At 44.7% G+C, this 20640-nt stretch overlaps 1 protein-coding gene across 1 annotated transcript in view; it reads right to left on the bottom strand.

Annotated features, from left to right (window-relative positions):
* The window catches only part of UNC79 (unc-79 homolog, NALCN channel complex subunit), a 245531-nt gene that overhangs the window by 212889 nt on the left and 12002 nt on the right, over window positions 1–20640 (bottom strand). The window contains exons 3-11 of the mRNA XM_029597854.1: window positions 17215–17519; window positions 15766–15936; window positions 14136–14231; window positions 13037–13092; window positions 11690–11819; window positions 10230–10294; window positions 8793–8881; window positions 4886–4926; window positions 2896–2924 (exon numbers count right to left, since the gene is read on the bottom strand). Coding sequence (XP_029453714.1) covers window positions 2896–2924; window positions 4886–4926; window positions 8793–8881; window positions 10230–10294; window positions 11690–11819; window positions 13037–13092; window positions 14136–14231; window positions 15766–15936; window positions 17215–17519 — 982 coding nt within the window. The remainder of the gene's footprint in view (window positions 1–2895; window positions 2925–4885; window positions 4927–8792; window positions 8882–10229; window positions 10295–11689; window positions 11820–13036; window positions 13093–14135; window positions 14232–15765; window positions 15937–17214; window positions 17520–20640) is intronic.

Raw genomic sequence — 20640 nt, 5'->3', positions numbered from 1 at the left:
AAATTACTGCACTTCTGCCAAACGTGTGCACCATCTATGCCCTCTTCCTACCGCTCGAATTCCTAATTTCGGTAAAGTGCCAAGCACCTCACATCATGCAGAAGAGGCAATGAACAGAAGCTCTTAAGGACCCCATGTTTACTTTAGATAGGGATTAGAGAATCTTCTGAGATTACTACCTAAAGTACTTTATTTTACCAAAAACTTCACAATCTTTCAGATACTATTTTAGAACGTTAAAAAAACAAACCTGGATTTTCAATTACAATTATTTGAAGTCTGCACATAGGGGATAATGTTCAAAAGGTTTCTGTGCATGCAATTGGAACCTGTGGGCAGATTTTCAAAGCCTACGCCCGTGGATTTACACGCGTGGGGGGGGGTTACACGTGCCGAGCCTATTTTACATAGGCCCGGTGATGAGCGCAAGCCCCGGGAGCATGTAAGTCCCGGGGCTCGAAAAAATGGGTGGGGCGGGGGTGGGGTGGGGTGGTCCAAGGGCGGGGCATGGGCGTGGCCAGAAGCCTCTCCACTGCTGCTGGACCTGGGAATCACGCGCCAGCTACCTGCCCAGAGGCAGGCGCAACTAAGAAAATAAAGGTTGGGGGAGTTTAGGTAGGGCTGGGTGGTGAGTTAGGTAGGGGAAGGGAGGGGAAGGCCAAAGGAAAGTTCCTTCCTTCGGAGCGGCCTTGGAGGGAATGGGGAAAGCCATCAGGGCTCCCCTAGGGTTCGGCGCGCACAAGGGGGTGCACCTTGCGCGCGCCAACCCTGGATTTTATAAGATGCGCGTGGCTGCGCGCGCATCTTATAAAATCGTGCATACATTTGTGCGCGCCGGGTTGCGCCCACAAATCTACGCCCGCGCGTAACTGCTAAAATCTGGCCCAATGTGTCTGAGTAGTATTTTGAAAATGTCTGAAGTGTGCGTGAGCTGGCAGTGTCTCACGCCCACGTATGTGCGCAAAAAACGGCGCATCAGGGGTGTTCCAGGGCGGGGTCCGGAAGTCCATGCACAAGGTGGCATTTTGCAAGCGGCGTACACACGTTCATTATTATTCCAACTTAAGCGCCCGCTTCTACGCCTGCTATCCGAGTCTCAGAAATACAACTGAATTGCTATTTTCTCTGCAGCTTTTGGGAGGGGTGGGGTCTAGGCAAAGCGGTGGAGGTCTGGGTACATTGGTGGCGGTCTCAGCACACTGGTGCATAGAAGCGCACACACGCAGGCGAGTGTTTTCATAAAGCCATGCACACGTGCGCCATGCAGCTCCATAAAATACCTGACTGCACAGAAACTGTGGCTTATTGTGCGCATGTTACAATTACTGAGCGTGTAAAATAAGTGGAGGTACTTTTAGGAAAATAGGTGGGAAATCTATACATATGCTCTGATAAAAAGTATGCATGGTCTCTTGCACATGCACATATAAGCTGGGGGCGGTGACACGTGGTATTTTATCCTCTGGGCAGGTCCTGCTTCATAGTTCATAAAATGTAGGTGTGACTTTGGGAGTTCTAGTTTATGTGTTTCTGCTCCCACTTACTGTATCCGCACTAATGAAAACCCACGGAGGGCTCTTTCCAGTTTAAGGCAGAACTTCAGCTAAGATTTCAGCAGAACGTTGATAAATGTGAAGGGGCAGATACAGGTGGAACGTTCGGAATTGTCTTTTGGACCCAGATTCTCGTCTCCTGCCCTTTTGGCTTACCAGCTCAAGCAGAACCGAGGCTGGTGTCCTGCTCCATGAGTCGTCATTCACAATCCTCAGAGATTATTTTCTTCCCCCTGTTTTATAGCCCAGTCGCTGCCGTGGCAGTCCTCAGCCAGGGGCTGGGCAGCAGGGCTCCTTTCAGGAATCCTTAATGCGGCCACCAGGTGTCACCATTGTGTGAGGACTAGGTCTCCCATCCCCCAGGGCTTATGAAGGCTGCCCCTGCGGCATCCCCAGCTCCAGCCAGCCTGGAGCGCAGAGTCCCGGCCCCCAGTTATTTGGCTTGGTGATCATGCGGAATATGGCACAATAAAACTATGAGGCTGAAATGGATTCCCAATGTGATCCACTTTAAATAAAAAAAAGTGTTATCTAACTACAAACTATCATTATAAGGCAACAGAAAACAGTCCACCAGCTTGCACCGCGTTTTTGAATCCTCGGCCCTCTTTTCCCTGAAGGAAGGGTGATGTGTGCCGACCTGCCTAGCAATATCGCATCGCTGCAGGGCACAGTCACACACAGAGTGCCAGCAATCCACAGGGATGCTGGTGGGACTCATGGCAAGACCAGTGTGGCGCCATTGACATCAAAACGACACCAACCCTGGGGGCTGCTGGAACATATCTACGGGATGCCTCAAGATACTGAACTGCGCTCTGGTGATGGGGCGTGGTCTGTAACAAATTAAAGAATGCATTCTACCCCCACCCTTCAGTATTTTTTTTAAACTAATGTGTGAGGAGCTGTGATTTTTTACTTATTCAGAGTTTTCTGTCCCCTAATAATAAGCCTTTATCATTAGCAGAATGCATATCTTTAGTTGTCAGAAGTGGTGTCTCCTGCGAATCCTGGAACACGGGAAGCCCCCGCTCCATTGCCTCCTCAGGAATATTCTAGAATCCTCATGGCCCACCCTGAAAAAGCAAGAGCCTCCCGCTGACCACACAGACAGACCACACAGATAATGTAGGAGACATTGATGTTTGGTAACATTAAGCCCCGCATGCTACAAATCGGCGCTTCTCCCCGTGTGAAGTTAGTCATGGGGGTGTTGGCGTGCTTGCTGCCCACTGATGACTGAAAGCGAGTCACGGAGTAATGGAATGAGGCCACACACGCACACACCGACTCATGCCCACGCCGGCGTGTACGTCCCACGACACAGAGGGCTCGCTCTTACCTTTTTCTGACATATGGCAGAAATTTCAGCTGTAAGGGGGGGAAGGTACACAGAGCATCAGCCTCTACACACACACAGCCCATCTTTCTCAGCAGGATTAAGCACAGGAAAAATAAGGTGTGCTCGGCAATACAGGCAGCCTTACGAGCGGCTCTTTTACACTTTGGTAGGATTCCCAGCTCCTGTCAGGATCTCCTTCCGTGCCATCATTTCTAATGAGTAACACGGGGAGCTAGAGTCAATGCTGCAGTGTAACATATTTATAAAGCATTCCATAGGCCGCCCAGTAAAAACACATTCTGACATGTTATTAAAGTAGCACCTCGTAAAAGAACGGCACTGAGGGATTCTGTCCTGAAGAATACCCTAGAAAAAAAAGTATTTCTAAAGAAGCTGCCAACCACTATTTGTTTAGAAAGGGGCATTTCCAAAAGGGCATCCTTGCATAAAAATCTAAAAATCATTTCTAGCAATAGCTCCTGAAGGACGGCCTTTGGCTACAGTCCTTCCTCTGATACATTATGTATAGGCTACATATCCGATGAACAGAAACCAAACCAAGGGGAATGCAAACATAAGATTCTCCTCGTTTACATGGGATCTTTCTAAGACCCTTCATGCAGCAGACACAGGTGAATGGAAAATTACCACCTAGGCCAGCCAAGGCCCGGCCAGTGTCCTCGGCGCTCAGCTTCTTGGAGGCCTGCTGAAAAAGCACTCATGAGGTCTGGCCTGGAGGCAGTGTGGGTAGCACTCTGTTTTGTCCAATACAGACCAAGGCCCATTTCCCTACTGCCTCCTGTTCCTCGGGCTCAGAAAGTCTGGGAACCACTACATTTTTTCATCCAAATCCCAACCCATCGTGGAGCTATGATATTGTGAAATGCATTTGATCCACAAACACATACTGTATACTATGTGAAAGGTGGACTAAAGTTTGTTTGTTTTTTTGGTGGTATGTATCAATGGGTTTGCAGGCAAAAGATATATTGTTCTTTAAAGATGCACCCAAATACTGATTTTAAGAAAACATCTCTGACATAGCTCAGGCCAGTAGTAAAAAGGAGGGGTTTGAGTTTCCTTTGATAATTGCTGTATTGGTTAGTATAAAATGGTTGCGATATATCAAATAAACAGATGCATCTCCGAGCCCAGGCCGTACGTTTCTTAATCAGAGATTTGTCTGACGCCGTGGCCGGGCTGCAGCTCGCATACTGCCCCCCGGCTCTTGTGGTAGCACCCAGCAGCCATCCAGCAAGAGAGCAGCACTAAAGGAGTGCAGAGCGATGCAGGGCAGCATGGAAACATTACGTGAGACCAGGCATGAGGGCACCCTGCTGCCAGCCTTCAGTGCTGCCCTCTTACAGACTCGGAGGGCACTTTTCAAAGAGCCCACATAGCTGCAGAGTTTTCAGAGAGGGCAATTTAACCAGGTAGATAATTTTGAACACCGCTCTCTGTGCCCATGAGGTGTCACGTTCTGCTTGACATCAGGCAGCTTCTTATATATTAAGAGGCGATACGGGTCAGCTGCATCTCTGTGCTAATTAGACAGGGAGCGAGAGGAGGAATATGAAACTGCATTCACAGGCTCAATGATAAGCATTTTTTTTTCAGGGGCAAGGGAGAGCCAGAACATGCTATTAGACTGGCAGACTCGGGAGTAAGAGAAGGAAGTATTTCTGAATTACAAATGGTAGTGGATGCAAGGCACAACCTCCCAAATGGAGGTGATGGGAAAAAAAAACATTATTGAAACTCGAGGTAGCAGCTCCTTAGCAGCGTCAAACTGAAGGTAAAGCCAAAAGATCAAATAAGGTCTGAGGTACTGCAACGGGAAAGGCAAAGAATGGGGCAGACTAGAAAAGGCTGGAGGTCACATTTTGGGTTTTCACGCTTGTTTGGATTAATTAAAGAAATAACATCAATAAAATAATAGGATGTGTTTTTATAAAAACTAGTTACCAGCCATTCGTTGTTTACTACTCACCTTGAGGCAGGAGAACATCAATCAGCCATTCACTATGGTCCCTGAAAATAGAACATTTATTGGAGTCTGTTGTTTAATTCTAACATAGAGACTTACAATAAACTAAAGTCCATCTTATTGAAAGGAAACATCAATATCAACAAAATCAGAGCTTAATTTGTGGGGGAACAGGGTGGAACGGGGTTCTGGCACTTCTTTTCAGGCTTAAGAGGCAGAACGGCAGGGGTGCTCTGCTCCAGCCCCTCCCCTCCAGGAGCCACTCTGCTTCCTAATTCTCCTTCTCCTCTGTTCCATCCCCCCCCCCCCCTCTCCTCCTCCTGTATTGCAGGGAACAGAAAGGGAGGGAATGATACAGAATCAGACCCTACAGAGCAAAAAATACACACAAAAAAAGGTATTGAATTGGACGAGCTTGAAACTTGCAAACAGAATTGCCAGCTGTCAAGGCTCCAGTCCTGGCCTTGATGTATGACTCCTCTGCTCACAACTTTCATACTCATGCTGATTCAAACCCTTTTTCTGGGACCCAAGAAAGCGGAGCAGAGCCGGCAATATATATCGGTTCTGGCTTCCCTGAGGAGATAGAACAGAACCAGCAGTTGCATGGATTATTTATGGCCTCCCGGCCCTTGGAGGAAGCTGAGAAGAACAGAGAGTGTTGGAGCTGCTCACCCTGAGACAAGGGCAGCCACATGGCTTTCATTAGGATGTATGTACGTGTGGGAGAGTTCACCCCTGCCCCTGATCCCATCCCTTTGCACAGACCAATCTAATCCGCAACCATGCCAATGATGAATGAAAAACGACCTTCAACACGAGTACCTCATGATGCCCTGGCAGTATTCCAAAAGATGATGAACAAAATCTTCAGAGACCTCCTTTACATCTGTGTCATGGTGTACCTAGACGACATCCTCATCTTTTTTAAGGATCTCATCTCTCATCGCCAGGATGTTCGCCAAGTATTTCAACGCCTCTGTGACAACTAGTTATATGCCAAACTGAAGAAGTGTCTTTTTGAGAAAGAGAGCCTTCCCTTCCTAGGGTACATCATCTCCAGTAATGGGTTTGCCATGGACCCAGACAAACTCAAGTGTATCCATGATTGGCCCTAGCCAAACAGGTTACAGGCCCTACAAAGGTTCCTGGACTTCACTAACTATTACAGACATTTCATCACCGACTATTCCAAATTCGCTGCTCCTCTCACTGCCCTCATGTGAAAAGTGGCTAACGCCAAGCTCTGGCCACCTAAGGCTTTGATGGCCTTCTAAGACCTAAAAGATGCCTTTCTGCGAGAATCATGTCTTCATCATCTGGACCCTATATTCCCCTTCATCATCAAAGTGGATGCCTCCTCAGTGGGAGTAGGGCCATCTTGAGTCAGCACTCCAGCATGGGCACCCTGTAACCAGGTTCCTCCTTCTTGAGAAAATTCTCCTTGGCTGAACACAATTATGGAACTGGCGATAGGGAGCTCCTTACAATTAAGTTAGGCTTAGAAGAATGGCATCAATGGCTTGAGGGTGCTCAACACCGCATAACCATTTACACTGATCATAAAAATCTGGAGCACCTCCATCATGCCCAATGTTTAAACTCTCAACAAGCCTGCTGGTCTCTATTTTTTGCCCATTTTGATTTCGAACTGAGGTATCTTCCAGCACTCAAGAATGTTTGGGCAGATGCCTTCTTCCACTCATTCCAGATGAAGGACACCCCAGAACCTCTCAAGCACATCATTGATCTGGCTAGGGTCCTCTTGACCTCCACCATGACTGTTCCACCAGGGAAGACAGTCATCCCATGCAGACTCAAGAAAAGATATTAAAGTAGTCCCATGACTTTCATGTAGCAGAACCACTCTGGTCGGCCTCAGATGCTCGCCCTTCTTCAACAATACCAATGGTGGCCCCAGATGCAATGTGATGTCTGGGCTTATGTGGACTCCTGACCCGCTTGCGCTGAGCAGAAACCTCTGTCAGGATGACCCTGGGTACTGTTACAGCCATTGCCAGTGCCCAGGGAACCCTGGACCCATTTGTCCACTGATTTCATAGTGGATCTCCTCCTCTCTAATGGTTGAACCATCATTTGGGTCGTAATTGACCGTTTCTTTAAGAAAGCTCATTTTGTTCCTCTGCCCGGGCTTCCCTCAACACCTGAGTTGGCCTACCTGTTCACACGCCACGTTTTCCATCAGCATGGTCTGCTCAGACATATTGTCTTGGACTGAGGAACCCTGTCAGATACTGGTGCTTTTGTGCAAGAAATTCAGTCTTTCCCTGGACTTCACCACCCCCAGGGGAACGGAGGTACTTTGCAATTGGCAGTCCGCAGACCCATTCTGTGGACCACTGCTCTTACCTCCAGTCCCAGACCTGGGATACATGCCTCCGCCGCTGGGGGAGGCCTCCCTGTGGGTGCGCGGCACATCACCAGACTCAGCCTGCCTTCTTTGCTGCCCTATCCCCCACCAGGCTGAATTCCTCTAGTTGCATGGCAGGCCTCTGTACCAGCCTTGTCACCGATGCTGCTCCTGCCTCAGGCCCCTCCTAGGGGCATGTGCACGCTGATGCCATCCCTCTTAAAGGGCCAATGGGGGGAAAACACCAAAAGCGCCCACAAAGATGATGTCACCAGCAGAGGCCTATAAGAGCCCACCTCGGCAGTCCTTCCTTGCCTTGGCAACAAGATGACTCCTCCTGGAGAAGTGCTTTGCCTGCATTCCTGGTTCCTGCTTTCCACTATGTGTTGTTCCTGTGTCCTGTTCTTGGTTCCTTGGCAGTCTGGTCACCTCCTGAGTTCGTGTTCATGGTCAGTCTTTCCTTCGTCTGTCTTCAGCATCTCGCCTTGCCCCAGTGGCCCCTCATTATCCTTCTTCCTCCTCCTCATTCTTTGTTTCTTCGGATTGGATTTCTGGCTTGACCTTGGACTGGACTTCTGGCATTGATTTGGATTGGACTTCTGGCTTGACCTCAGATTGGACCTCAATGCTGCTTGATCTCCGCCTGCCTTGACCACTGCCTGCTTCCACTTCTGACTGAATACTGCCTGCCTCAACCATTGCCTGAACCATGTACCTGCGAGAACACTGCCTGCATCTGACCACAGCCTGAACTAGACCCTATTGACTGCTGCCTGTCCTGACCATTGCTTGTCCTGATGCCTTTTCCTTCTCTGAGCTTGCCTGCAATGACTTCATCTGGACAGCTCTTCACCTCCACAGAGGCCCGCACCTAAGACCAGTCGGCCCCAACATCCAAGGGCTCAACCTAAGGGGAACATGAGCTGGTATTGGCGAAGCTCCTGCTTCTGCCAGCTCTGCCTGCCAATGGTGGGGACCTGTGGGGCTCCTCCCTGCAGCTAACACCAACTCCCCCTCGGCCTAAAGGTCCATATCCGCAACAAAGCAGGTTTCATATCTCTAGATCAAAGGCCCTACCCAAGAGGGCAGAAGTGTCTGAAAATTGCACAGTAATGAAATGAACACCAAGCACCAACACTGTAGGCTCTGTGGTCTCCTCTCTTGACAGCTGTTGGTGATAATCTCAGGACTCCACTGAACATGCATACAAAGACCCAGTGATTGTAGGTCATAAAGACCCATAAGTTATGAAATGAACTGGGAAGATCAATCCACCAGCCCTCAATGAAGAAGGGTTTTTACATTACTTTTTAATTTTTTATTAGAATTGAGGATAGTGTGCCATTAATCCAATGGGGCTGACTTCTCCCACAAGGAAGCAAACATTTCTGCATGGCAAGCCTCATTGTATTGCTGAGGCTACAGAATAGTTTGAGTCAGCTGCAATACCAAGATCAGTGACTTTCCAATGTTTCGAGAAGCATGCATAGAATGAAAGCACATGTATCTCACACTCACACTTTCTTCTCATCTACTCACCCTGTAATCCTCTGGCTGCACTCCTCACATAGGTACAGTGGGGGTGGTTTATCCCCTAATGCCACAGACAAAGAAGCATCAATGCACATCTGGAACAAGACAAAGTGCAAGTTCTGAAATGACATGTTGCCTCACAAAAACATTACAATATCAAAATCAAAACCCTGCACATCTGCAAAGAAACATGATGTGAGGAAGAGAAGAAGCTCAACCCAGCACATATGCTATTCACATTTTCCTGTGCCTTTTACTGGAAATGCCATTATTCTTCATGAACTTGTAGTGATTCACACTCTTTGGTATAGGGAACCCTATTTTCAAAAGAACTGAACACGCCATTCATTGAATACACTCCCATGTCTTCATCCTGAGCAGGCAAAGGTCAAAAGTGCAAGCAGTACTCTTTTACCATAGATCTATAGAACATGCCCTCCTTGCCTGCATGAGCTCAGTAAAACCCAACGGGCAATGGACCAACCGATCATTTTCGAATAGGTGTGTGCAACCAAAAGAGAATACATTTTCATTTTGGCCATCTTTTGGCACTTTCATTCCAATTTGTTTTCTGAAATTATGACTTAAATGCCATTTTACACACATAAAAGGGCACATAAAATTCAATTTTATGTGTCTCGGTTGGACTTAAGCACATAGTATTGCATTTTATGCACATAAAAAAAGTTATATGCACAAACCTCTAAAGATAAATGTAACGAATGCATATCCCTCTTCCTAATTTTCAAAGAAGTGGTCTAGATTCTTCAGGAGAAGGAGTGACCTAGTGATTGGACAATGGGCTAACAACCAGGGAAACCAGGATTGAAATCCCACTTCCTCCAGTAGGACCTTGATAAGTACTTTATCTCCCATTGCCTCTAGTAACCGCTTAAGCTTTGAGGAAGGGACTTATTGTACCTGAATTCTAATGGTGAAGCTGCCTTGAGCACCATTTGGATAGCTGGGCTGAAAATAAAGGCGTAGCTAACGCTTTTTAAGCATTTACCACATCTACAGCCCACTGAAAGCCATAGATCAATTTTTTTATTTTTTTTTTGAATACACACAGCTAGAACTTCATGCACTGTTTTCAACATTGTTCCATGGGATTGGAAGCTCAGGATTTAGAAAAGGCTAGTCAGCTAGAAATAAATACAATATTTGTGCAATAAGGCCCAACACTGAGCCACAATCTGCTTGCATCCTTCTCCAATCTATCATATTTCCAAGATGTTCACTGTTTACCAAGAAAAAACTGCCTGAGTTGAGCTTAGTGATGTCACAGCAGTTTGTAAAATTAACATTTGACATTATTTAAGAAGATTTCCAAGGAAGCAGTCACTGTTGGCAGCATGTCAGAGGCTAACACGACCTGAGGTTTGGTTCTGGTGAGGAGTTTCCTGCAGGAAGTCTGCACAGTAACAGGAAGTAGAACAGTACCTTCACAGCTGGTTTGTTGATTGCGTTGTGACATTCGATGTGCTGACAATGGATGGGATTCCAGGCTGCCAAAGAACAAGTGGTCATTAATATTCGCTAACCCCAGAACGTGCAACATGAAAATTGCAAAATGCCATGTTTTTAAAGACTTGCTCCCTATTCTGTCCCGTCCAGATGGGAGAAAACCATCATGACTCTGACAGCAGGTAGCGAGGCAATCCTGCTTGCTAGCCAGTTACTCACTAGAAACGTGAATTCCAATGGCAGATAAAACATGAGTGTAGGCACAAGCACCCTATAACCATGTTACATAACACAACACACTACTTCATATAAAGCATTTGGGTGAGTGCAGGTGAAGGGCTGGGAGGCCAGTGCTGGCAGCGGATGCAGACTGCCGCGAGATGCATGCAGTTTGCATCTAGTCAATCACGGTCACTCCAACAAAGGAAGGGGAGTGGATTATATCTATGCCCAACAAATCCCAAAATGATCTAGAAAACATCATGCCCTCAGACAAGCTCTATGAATCTGAAGAACTGCTTAAAAAGACACCCTTAGAGTCCAGTCAGGTGCCAGTGACTTCCTTTGTGGACAATAATCTAAAAAGCATAGATGTCTGGTTCAGCAGCTTGAAATTGCCTGTCCTCAGCCGCTGGGCACATCTGCCTTGAACCCAGCAGCAGGAGTGGTTGGTAATGTCAGCTCACTCTAATGAAGGGGACAGATAGGCCAATATCACCACTACCAGCGAAAACCCTGACCGCAGTAATACTAACATCAGTGCCAGAGAAAAATGGATAATGATGACACATTTTGCAGCAGAGCCCAGCAAGTTGCTGTCATGACTCCCGGAGTCCAAGAGCTGTTTCACTGATGCAAACCAACATCTTTTAAATCGCTTTTTCCTACTTCTCTTTCAAACACATTTCAATCAGCACAAAGCATCTATTGCTGTTTCTGTCTGTCTATTTTCTGTCTTTCTGTCCATTCATATGCATGTACAGTATTAGGGGTCCTCTCCCTGGAGGGATTTGGATGGAATCTGATAGAAAGCTCTCTTACTGAGGCACCAATCCTCCTGCCAAAGTCAAAATTCATCCGGGGGGAGAATCCCCGATAGATGGACTGGCAAAACAGGACTATCTGTTCTTTGACTGCAGTGGGTAATGAACCTGAGTCTAAAACACAAGAATAGGGAACACACTTTCCTTGTGTTATGCTTGAAGCACCCCCTTCTGCAACTTGTTTTAGTAGTGTGGAGGAAACCCCTACAGAATAAAAACTACTTAAATATAGGCAGTAACCCTTATAATAAAAAAAAGCTGACTGATTGATAACTTGCTAAATATGTGTTGTGAAGCATTTTTCAAAGCTCATCTTATAACATTTGTGCAACACTACTGTACTTTCTAGCAAAATGACTAAGACATTAAGGAGCAGCAATAATTCACACTTACCTGTATACTGCAGTCCCCTGTACTCACTTATTGCACCTGGAGGCTTTAGGTTAGGCCAGTAATGGAATAGCATTTGGACAGCTGGTGGCTTGACTTGGGAAGGACCATAGGCAATCACATATAGCAAGTCCTAGTGCAAAATTGGAAGCAAGTTCAACGCCTTTTTGATTTCTACGTTTAAGAAACTGAATCAACATTAGTGTTCTTGACAGTGAAAAAACGTAAGTGCCGGTGAAAACCAAGGAAAATGTAAGAAGGTATTATGTGAGATGGGTCCTCCATAAACCTGTGATGTCCCAAGAGCAGAGATTCTGTACTGTGTCTCGCTTAAGCATAGCATGCCGCCCATAAGCAACGGCACCAAACTGTGTGGTTCTCTCGCGCCAGCGCCACGAAATGCCCATCACAGGAACGCAATCACAGTTTAAAGGAACTTTGACCAAAATTAAATCTTAGCCTGATTCACCTTTCCGTCTAATCCAACCAATTCTCACATTCCCAGTTTTCTCAGTATACAAATGTTTTTCAGAATAATGTTTGGCAATGTTAATCCATTTCAGATACGGCCTCTAGAACACGTCTCTGACTTTTCCAATGTGTTACCAGTCCCTTTCCTTTTGCACATGGAACGTGAGTTCCTACTGGTGGTGAAATATCAAGATTGAGGACCAGCCGTCTAAGAACATTACAGATACACTGGACACAAACAGAGAAGGAAACAAGGCAACCACAGGTCTCAAGGTGATGGGACAGAGAAGGAAAAAAAAATCAAATGGAAAAAAAAAATAGAAGAAAGAATCCTAGAAAGACACTTTGTTGGCTTTTTTGCATACATTTTAAAAGACCCTGCTGTGTTCATTTCATTAAGCCACATCAGAAATATCAGTACAGGTTTTAGAGAGCTGTTGAGAAAGCAATGAGCTGCTGGAATCCAGCTCTCCAGAACCAAATGTTTGGAAGTTAAAGTCCTTTTTTCAGTCCCTCACATTAGACGTTACCAGCCAAAATAAAGCAGTAAGTTGCAATCCAGGCCAGAGAGTAACCATTACAGCCTGAGCTTCCAAACTACCAATTTCCAAATAGGGTGGGGGAGGCTGATTTTGTCCAGTCCACATTTCAAACTTGTCCAGCCCAAGAGTCAGCTAAGTTTAAGCATCCCAAATGGAGGTACAGTGCCTGAATAGGTCAGGAGGTCATGGTCCACTGACAGCTGCCATAACTCTGGACACTCAGTGTAATGGCCTTGCTTGGCATGCCTTTTGTACACCCCCCTCCTATCTCTGCGTCACTGTACAGTATATAAACGAAATACAAGTTATCGCTTAGCAAATTCTGTGCAAAACTTACCTTCCAAACTTCCTGCTTGTATTTCATAAGGCATTCCAGTAACTGGCAATGATACACTGGCGGAAATGTTTAACAACAACACAAAAAGTTAGAAGGTCATTTGAAACAAAAGAAGACACCAATATCATCGTATATGTTCAGACTGTAAGGGCGCGCGTATCCAGAGTCAGGGAGACAGTCCACATTATCAGAAGCATAGAAAAATGGCAGTTTGGCAGCTGACTAACTGGTTAGGGAGTGCACTAACTTTGAATCCTGGTACAATATTTCCCATGTTTTAATCCATCTTAGCTAAAACTTTCAGTGGATCAGGAGCTTCGGCATATTGCACCATCCAGTCCTGCTAAAGGATCCTTGTCACTGAACACATGACATGCTAACTACACAGAAAGAGGTCTGGTTTTCCAAGGCGTCGGTGTCTTTTCCACTGGTAAAAATGGAGTTAATCCTCCTGAGTCAGTTACAGAAGGATTTTTTTTTTTCCCAGACTGGAAATGCACACGTTTGCAACATGGAAAGATTTGGCTTTGTGGAAACGAGGTTTTCTGAGGTGGGAAGCATTTTAAGAGCAGGATTCAAAACTCCAGGCACACGTTTCATTTTTTTTTTAATGCATGTGTGCAGTCTGCATGCCACTGCCGCACGCACTTTGCACCACTGTTGAACAGCGTGTACGTGTGTGCGGGTACTTTTACCTGTATAACATGCCAGCAGCAAAACACAACATATGCACGTAGCTTGGGCCTGAAAAAGCAGTAGGTTTTGCGCAGGCTGTAAAGCATGTGCATGCATTGCCAGTGAGGTGCTCCATGGAAAGTTTGCCCTTCCAGGGTCTCTCTGACAAATCACAAAGCTGGATTTTTTTTTTCTCCATTGCCTTGTAACCAGGGTTAATTGTAGGTCCTTAGGGCAGAGAAGGACATTCACGGTTCCCAAAGCACATGCCGGTAGCTCCAGCACGGACAACATTAACAAGCAGTCACTAAAAAAACGCAATTCAAAGGTTACTTTGTAAGCATCCAACACGGAAAGGCCCTTTGACCCGCAGGCATGCTGAGCGGGAGCTGGATTTTGCGATGTGCTGGAGGAGCACACGTACCGGGATTCGATGTGTACTGCATTGCGATCATTAGCATGGAGGAGGCTGAGAGGTTGACGTGTGCAGGCACTCCTCCTTCTCTCCTGCTGGAGCCCACTGAAGCAGAGAAACCAGCTTTTAGTGCCGCCCCCCTCACCTGCACCGCTTAATCTTTCCTCATCTCCCTTTCCTTGGTGAATGGTCCAAGGCTTCATTTTGGTATCTATTACTCGCCAGCATTACAACCAGCAGGTGAGCAGACAGTTCCATGCCAGTTTCACATCTGATGTACTAAGAAAAGGATAACGGCAAAGTTAAACTGAAATGCCCACTGGCGTATGAGCTCTCTAGTATTGTCTGCTGTTCGGTACGGCTGTTCTAGCCGGTTAGGAAGGGTTTGGTGGCAAAGATTATGCAAAACATAGCAATAATTTGGAATTCCACAGCGCCTGTTATCCATCCAGGATCCCACAGCACCCTTTAAGTCTTGCTCTACCGAAATATTCATCCCTCCGTATCTGAGGCAGAAAGCCTGACAAACACTTTCACTGCATCATCTGCCCACTACATTTCAAGGCCTTGCACTCTTTTGCTCCTCCCTTCAGCAAATTCCTCACTGCTTATTACACTTTCCTCCTGCCCCCTGTGCTGTTATTACCACTACAACTACTTATCATTTGTACAGCAAGATACACAGCACTAGACAGGTACAGCACGGGCCTCTATCCTCTCTGCCTCCAATGTTTTCCCCACTCACACCTCTAGCACTCCCTCCTTCCCTTCAATAAATCAGGTCCCGTCGTCTTCTGTCCTCCAGTCCCACCTGAAGATATATTTCTTCAGGAAGACATTCCCTTGGTCCCCACAAATCCTTCCATCTCCTCTGCGATGTTTCCCTAAACCATTCTCGCAGCTGGCCCCCCTCCTATGTCTCTGGCATGGCTTCCTCTCTTCCTGCACAGATTTTAAGCACTTTGGGGAAGATAATTTCCAGTCTGATTTATCTCTATTCATCCTATCCCTGATTTGACTTATTCACCATGGTGCACACAATCTCTGTGCTCTACAAAAACAAATGTAATATTTATGATAGTTTGATGCTAAAGGCAGAAGGGAGAAGAAACAACCTACAAAACAAATGCTACACTATTGCAGTCTGCACTGTGTGGTGCATATATCATGACATACACCACTGTGTGGTGCTTATATCGTGACATCAAAAATAAGGAGAAAGTCAAACGTAAAAGTTTCATAAGTGTGGTATCAATGCACAGGAGGCGCAGGCCTCTTTCAATGGAAACGAGGCTCTGGAATGAGGGGTCATGGGATGAGGGTAAAAGGGGGTAGATTCAGGAGTAAGCGAAGGAAGTATTTCTTTACAGAGAGGGTGAAGATGGCACGGAACAGCCTCCCAGTGGAAGTGGTGGAGACAAGGACCATATCTGAATTCAAGAAGAGCATGGGACAAGCACAGGGGATCTCTGAGAGAGAGTAGTAGGGATTGTAGAGTGAGCAGATGGTGTGGATAGGCAGACTAGATAGGCCATTTGGTCTTTTTCTGCCACCACATTTCTATGCATGCGCAGTTTGCTATAAAATAGGGATTTTTCTGCCTAAGCCATGCATAGGTTTGCAGCTTTGAATAACTTACGTATAGCCATGGGTAGAAATGACGTGCTGAGATACTCAACAATATCCTTGTGCAGAAAGGGAGGGAAGGTGGCCAGAGTGGAGATCATGGTGTAAGGTAAAGTGCTGAGGATGTCATCATTGAGAAATGGAAGCAGGCAAGTTGTGGAATAAAATATCGACTGTCCGAGATCTATTGAAGCCAACAAGAAGACTGTAATGAGTATTCTGCTATTAAGCAATAATGAAGCACAGCTGGAACTGGTGGCTGGAACTTGCAATTCAAAAAACTAGCTTCCTAATTTTCAAAATGTTATAGTTTTGTGGAATAGTACTAGGTTTAAGCACAAATATTCAATACTTATATTTTTCATAAAAATTAATACATAGATGGAAAAATTAATACATTGGGAAAATTGTGATATACAGGTTTTAATTTACCAATAAACAAGTCTTAATAGTTAAATGCAAAAATAATCAAGTTTCAAAAACAATGGCATTCTAAAAAAGAAATAAAATTGTAATTTACTACATACCTTCTATTATTATAAATAAAATGTATTTATTTTCCATGTATGATGAATACAATTATAAATTCAATAAGCAGATCTTTAAGTATCATTTTTGTTTCTAAGAAGCCCAAGATTGCCTTTATAAACCCCAAGAAACGCATTTTATAAACAGAGCTTCCCTGGCAAAATTCAGAGCCAGAAGAGAAGGTAGATATTGACTTTGCCCCTGCCTTCTAGCAAATGCAAAATATGTACGGTAGAGTACACACTGGAGATTTCAAAATGGATTTTGTCTCCCTTGCACTTACCCTACCCCATCCCCATCCCTTTTCCTCATGGCTAAAAGTGGAACAAATTTAACAGGGTAACTGCTTCGTCGCCCAGGAAAATCCCTTTGATAGTTGCCCTCAAGATGTTCTTCTTGACCCCAAGAGAGTGGTCAGAGTAAATCCTTGGGCTAGCAGATATTGGATTCTCAATAATTCTAAAGAGCTAGCAATGTTATTAACTGGTAGAGACCCATCCAAACTAATCTTCAAAATGTTCTAATGGCCTGGACAAAACTATATGAATAAGCTTGACCATTTATGGCGTAAAGACCACATGTCTCTGAATGAGCTTGAATGTCTTTTCTCTTTCCCACTCCCAAGGCATAACAACTAGAGGGCCTGAAGAGCATGAATAGCCTTCAACATATCATGGCCATGTCCACCACCAGGGCCAGCAGCAATACTAAAGATTCTGATTCATCAACGTCTTTTCCCATAGACACAGAAGGGGAGTCCCCAAAATGAATCAGGCTCTAAGTGTAGGACCCAGGGGACTATTCATATGCTTGGGTATAAAAAAATGACAAGCAAGTGCTGTATTATCGTCAATTAGTTCTTATATAATCAGTCCAACATGCAGTCATTTTCATACAGTTTAGCTTGAATCTAAATAACAAGGTGTTTGCTTACCATGCTGGCCATGCTGTAGCAAAGGGACCAGATCCAGCAGAGTCACCAGCGTCACATAGAGTCCCTGATAGTCCAATGATGGGTACTCTGATAACTGAGCATCGCGACTTTGTTGACCTCGTTCTGATGGAGCATCTCGCAGGACGCTGTAAAGGAGGGAGCGAGTAACAGTAGGGTTGATGGAACTGACCTGTGGTCTTAGAGATGGGGTGAGTGGGAATGGCACAGGGAAAAGACACATGGTCATGGGCACTGTCAAATTGGAGGCCTCTTGGTTCTCCTTCTTCCCTGAGCGGGACAAAATGCTGTTGAAGGGACAAAGAAAAAAAAAAGACAACAAAGACACAAAGAACAGCACATTACATTGAAATGACACTATAAAACAAGGAATAAATCCCCAGATACACCCCACATAAGATGCAATGTCTACAAATGCATTGTCTACAGAGCTAGTAACCATTCACTTCATGCTTAGGTAGAGGAAATTAAAATTCTAGCTTATGAAAAATGTCATTGCATCCCATGTGTTATCTGGTTAATAAGGAGCAAAAATATAAAGATGCATGTTTCAGTGCCAAATCCATGTTTTACAGTGAAGCAGATTGTGAAGGACACGTCTGTGGAACAGATGACGTTGTCAAATTGCAGAGATTTTATTTCAAAAATTTGCAGGGGACAAAAAAAAAATCCAGTATTTTTTTTATGTTTTTTAACACATGGTGATCATTTTAGTGCAGTATTGAAAGATGAAGCTGTAAAACCTAGGTGTGGCACTAGCCGAAACATGTTTTAGCAAAGAATAAACATGTGCGTTTGTTAAGATCGCCTTAAAAATCACATGTTTATTGCATCAAAATAATGTCTGTATGTATTTTATGATACTGTTTCATGACATTCAGTCAGTATCATTTGAGATAATGAGGTTTAAACAGGCACATGGATTTAGAAATAATATATATCTCTAAAATGTTAACTAAACTACGTTTGGAAAAGCTAGAAAAAATAATATTTTGTGGATGGTCTGTAGCATATGTTCGTGAGCTAATGGTAATGGTTGTTTATGTGCTTTTTTTTAGTTTTGTCCGTTTAGGGAGGAAACATTTTGTTTTAATGATACAAACACTATTTTGTTAAAATCGTTACCTTCAAAAATTTAAGAATTGAGCAAGCAATACCTGTGATATAACTGTACCTCATACAGTGCCTTATACATCACTGCTGCTACTTACATTATTACTGAACAAAATCGCTACAAACTAAAGGAAAGATAATTTCAACAAAATAAATAAAGGTTTAGTGGGAATCAAGAAAGACTAAAGAGAAGCCAGCTAATCTACTTTTAATCAGGTTTTATGTTTCAATAGCCTTAAGCAGCTCAGCCTGCCAGTTCATTTTCAAAGACAGTGCATTATTGCTCAAGAAACCAGTCCAAAGTGGTTTTTCATGCCCCAATGAGCTGCGCCGATAAGCGGTAATAAAGAATAACCACCTAGAGTTTAGCTGAAAATTATTTCATGCCACTACAATCAGAATAAAAATGCATTTGCCATTAAATACATCTCAGCATAGAAATTATACACGGTATACACGTTCACTGCAGACAGCAGGCTCTTTTGCACATCTGGGTTTTGTTTTGTTTTTTTTTTTGCCTTGGTAGAAACCCCGCTGTACTGCCTAAAGATGAACAGGGTCACTCATGCTGCAGCTGACATGTCAAATAGCCTGACGTCATACTGCCACTGTCAAGCTGCCAAAGAAAACGCACAGCATGGTTATATTATTCTTTGCTCTGTGCTTCTGAAGGTCTCTGGTTTCTGTTAATCAATGCCCATTGCAACAGAATTCATCACAAATGAGAACAGTTTGACATCTACTAAAAAAAAACCCCAAAAACCCTCAAAGATTCAGTGAGATTTTAAAAATAAGTTGTCAGAATCTTGCCGTTTTAATTTGTGGTTTAATTTGCTTGACCTTCCTATGCCTCTTTATTTGGAACGGGTCTGGATATCACCGATGTCCACCCGCGAATGCAATCATGTCGTCCATCTGATCTCTGCCCCACCATCACCACATAAAATTATTTTACCCTCCCTCACAAGGGTTGTCATTCTTAATTGCTGATTATCGAGTTTGATTTAGCGCAAGCTTTTTCGTTGATAGCTCAAGGTGAGTTACATTCAGGTACCGTAGGTACAGCTTCCTTAACAGGTTACATTTAGCAACTATGGCAAACTTATTGCTGCCTTGAGGAGGTTCTTATGGGAAGGATGCGCAATGATCAGTGTGATCTGCCTCACTAGACAGGGAAACGTGTATCCAAAATATAACTTGTGAAGGGATAAACAGGAGACTTGTTTACTTCCCAGCTCATCTTTCTGCAAATGTAATCCTTAGACCGAAGGAGGGCCAAGCACTCAACTTAGCAGTGATGCCTGCCAAACAGAGCACAGCAGTGGTGGCAGCCTAAGCTGCAGCCTCCTCTCTCGGCCACTGGAGGTCACACCAGCACCTGCGCTAAGGGGGTAATTTTCAAAAGGAGTTACATGCGTAAATGTAGCTACTATTGTAGCAATTTTCAAAAGCCATTTACTCAAGTAAAGTGCACTTATGTGAGTAAATCCTATAGACAAGTCAATGGCATATATTGTAGCAATTTTCAAAAACCCACTTACTCAAGTAAAGTGAATTTACTCCAGTAAACCTGGTTTTTACTCGAGTAAATGCTTTTTAAAATCAGGCCCTAAGTGTGAAAGAAAAGCTGGGGAATCAGAAGCAAGGACCAGGGCTGAGAAGCGTTCCCTGGTTAGAGTTATGTGGGAAGCGGTAAGGCAGAGGACTTGCTGGGAAGAATTAAAACAATGCATCACCGAAAAAGAAATGTTCCCCGGGGGGGGGGGGGTTTCTCCTTGCAACACCTTTCACTAGCTCTAAGGCAGTCTGTCTCATTATCATGGGACAGTTCAGTGCATGTTCAGCTGTCTCCAGCTAGCAGGGTAAATATTAATCACTTCTGAACCTTCCTCCAGAGAAGGGTGAAAGGTTTAAGATTAGAAACATTTCTACACGCCAGCGTCTAAGTGGCATTTTTGTGATCACACTTGGGAGAATTCAAGGCCTAAAAAAGTGTGTTGCTCGCTTCACTTTTTTTTTTTTTGTCATTTCAGACCTGCGAGGGTTGGGCCTCGCACGAATACAGTGAGAAAAAGTTCTGCCCAGCTCTGAAAAGCAAAGTGCTTACGCCAAAGAGAGAAATAGCATTTGTAATTTTTTTTCAAAGTATAACTGGCATGACTGCCTCCCAGCTGCTGTACTTTGAGAAGCTTCTTTCAGCGCCTCGGCCCAGCCTGACTTTGACGTGCCTGTGTTTCAGGGTTAGGAGGCCGCTTTCATGCGGACGGCATTCTTCTAATGAGGTTAAAATAAAAT

Source organism: Rhinatrema bivittatum, chromosome 4 (genome assembly GCF_901001135.1).
Source record: "Rhinatrema bivittatum chromosome 4, aRhiBiv1.1, whole genome shotgun sequence".
NCBI classification, from domain to species: domain Eukaryota; kingdom Metazoa; phylum Chordata; class Amphibia; order Gymnophiona; family Rhinatrematidae; genus Rhinatrema; species Rhinatrema bivittatum.
Note: the sequence above shows the minus strand (reverse complement) of the source record. Positions and strands in the feature narration are given on the sequence as shown.